Source organism: Crocuta crocuta, unplaced genomic scaffold (genome assembly GCF_008692635.1).
Source record: "Crocuta crocuta isolate KB4526 unplaced genomic scaffold, BGI_CrCroc_1.0 scaffold327, whole genome shotgun sequence".
In the NCBI taxonomy this organism is placed as follows: domain Eukaryota; kingdom Metazoa; phylum Chordata; class Mammalia; order Carnivora; family Hyaenidae; genus Crocuta; species Crocuta crocuta.
The window spans coordinates 1315179-1317797 of record NW_027529176.1 but is presented as its reverse complement, the minus strand read 5'-3'; the positions used below and the strand labels follow the sequence as shown (position 1 = coordinate 1317797).

Genomic DNA, 2619 nt, shown 5'->3' with positions numbered 1-2619 from the left:
GGCTGCTCTGGGGGGGGAGGGCCAGGGGCAGGGGGGAGGGCACTGGGAGCCAGCCCCAAGTCTGATCCATCTCAGACCGCAGGCTCTAGGTGACAGGCACGTGCCGCTCCTCAGCCTCCAGCTCCAAAAGCCCGTTGTCTGGTCCCAAATGCAGGAAGTGGAGACAGAAGGGCACATGGTGGGGAAAGCCCCAGTTTGGGGACCACATGGGATTGTTGATCCGTGGTACACGTCATGCTACCGGGCACAGGCCTCGAGACCCCGGCCCAGGGAGAGGGTTAGAGCGAGTGTCCTGTTTGGTCATGTTCAGTGTGAGAGGCTCAGGAGATGTCCAAGGGGAACAAACACAGGCAGGGAAGGGGAGGGGCCGAGTTCCCCGGCGCCCCCTCACCCCGATCTGTCCTTTAGTGATTCTGCGCCGCGAGCCCCCCCAGCTGTGTTCTTCCCAGACGCTGGAGCCGTCTAACCTTCCCGGTGTGGCTTCTCCCGCAGCACGGGGACCGGCGGGGGCTCTCGGGTGCAGACCTTCCAGAGCCTTCACTCCAGGCGTGGACAGATGAAGAGCTGTGTATAAAGAACGAGTTTGCTGAAGAGGTGGAGAATCCGGCCCCTGGCCTTCCTCCTTAGCCCTTCCTCCTGGGCACAAAGGAGGATGGAAAAGCCCCTGGGCAAAAAGAAGGCAGAGACCCCAAAGGAGGAAGTGCATTTGCTGAAGGACCCGCCCAAAGGGGAGAGAGCGGCATCTGGGGAGAAAAAGGCTGGCAAGAGGCTCACTGTGGCAAAAAAGCACAGCACGGAACCCAGCCTGAGCCCGGAGGATGAGGAGCATCTATTTGATGCCTTCGATGCTTCGTTGAAAGATGACTTCGAGGGGGTGCCCGTGTTCATTCCTTTTCAGAGAAGGAAGCCCTATGAGTGCAGCGAGTGTGGCCGCGTCTTTAAGCACAAGACAGACCACCTTCGCCACCAGCGCGTTCACACCGGGGAGAAGCCCTTCAAATGTGATCGGTGCGGGAAGCCGTTCAGGCACAGCTCCGACGTCACCAAACACCAGCGAATCCACACGGGCGAGAAGCCCTTTAAATGCGGTGAATGCGGGAAGGCCTTTAACTGCGGTTCGAACCTCCTAAAACATCGGAAGACGCACACCGGAGAGAAGCCGTACGAATGCAAGGAGTGTGGGAAAGCCTTCGCCTACAGCTCGTGTCTCATTCGCCACCGGAAGCGCCACCCGCGGAAGAGGCACTGAGAAGGGGACGCCGTCTGCCAAGAGGACGGTGCGGGGCAGGCCTGCCCCGCCGTCCCGCGTCGGATGGAGGCCGGGCCGCGGGCGCCGCGCTCCGAGCGCCTCTGGCTGTGGGTGTCCACCGCCAGGGGCCTGTCCCCCAGTTCAGTACAGGGTGTGGTGCGGACCCCTCCGGTCCGGAGCGTCTCCAGGCCAAGTTGCCGCGGTGACGGGGGAGGCGGTGAGCCTGAGCCTGTCACGGTGTCTGGGGGGCGGGAGGGGCCGCTGGAGCTTTAGCCCCGGCACCGGCCCCTGCGGCCTCCCTGCCTGCTCACCTGCGCCTCTGAAGACCTCAGTCCGCAGACCGCTGGCCTGCTGGGACCCGAGCCCACCCCCACGCAGCCTGGCAGGTGGCCTGGACAGCGGCGCTCTGCACTCAGGTCCCCACGGCGTTGCACAGACCCCTGCTGTCCCCACTCGGCTGGCCGTGGGACAGTCCTGTGGTTTGTGTCTGGCTTCCCTCCTCGGGCTGGAGCACCAGTCCTGTAACTCCGTCCCCCCTTCCCCTTCACCGCATCCCCAGGAACTGGACCCCCTGGCCCAGTCCCCGTCGCAGGTGAGTGCCCCGACTCACCCAGGTGGGCCACTCGGGACATAAGCGCTGCCACCGCGGGAGAGTCCTGCTGGACACGTGGGGGGGGGGGGGCCGAGAGTGTGAGGGCAGCTTTGAGCCAGCCTGCATCTGGCCCGGGGCTCTTCCCTGCCGATCGGCTCTCCAGGTTAGTTTCACTTCCTCGCGCCTGCCCCCCAACTTCCAGCGTGTCCCCCGGCCAAGTCCACGTGCTGCGCGTGCCCTTAGTTTCCCCCCAGGAGCGGGCTGGGTGGAGCTCTGTGCTCTGCAGAGCGGGCTGCGGGTGTCCCAGAATTCCCGACAGTATAAGGGGGGGAAGTGACTGGAGACCAGGAGCGAATACGGCTTTTTACTAGGAAAATGTTGATACCTCCGCTTTCAGCTATCTGGGCCCCAGAAACGGGGATTCCATCCTGAAAGAAGGTCCTGAATTAGGATGGAGACGTGTGTCACGATCAGGCGCTCCCAGACGCCAGAGGGCAGGCGCTCCCGGGGGAAACGTTTCTGCAGGTGAGCTGTTTGCTCCCGTTCTTTGTGATGTGATGTGANGGCCCGTCCCAGACGTCGTCCTTGTCGTGAAGATACGTGCTAAGGTTTTCGGGGGCACAGGGTCATGATGCCTTCAGTTTACTCTCAAGTTCAGCAGAAAAACAAAACAGAGAAATAAGACCCGCGTATGTGCTGAGAGCGAGGAAGCAAATCGCTTGAGTGTCGGTCTTTCCCGAACCCAGAGCAAGGCCAGCAGCTGTTTTCTTTCAAGGGG

General features: G+C 62.4%; 1 protein-coding gene across 2 annotated transcripts in view; it reads left to right on the top strand.

The window, feature by feature from the left end:
• The window catches only part of ZFP41 (ZFP41 zinc finger protein), an 8153-nt gene that overhangs the window by 3818 nt on the left and 1716 nt on the right, over positions 1-2619 (top strand). For both annotated transcript variants that reach the window (XM_077758253.1, XM_077758252.1), the window contains exons 2-3: positions 493-1841; positions 2239-2366. In XM_077758253.1, coding sequence (XP_077614379.1) covers positions 653-1249 — 597 coding nt within the window. In that variant the 5' untranslated portion in view covers positions 493-652 and the 3' untranslated portion in view covers positions 1250-1841; positions 2239-2366. The remainder of the gene's footprint in view (positions 1-492; positions 1842-2238; positions 2367-2619) is intronic.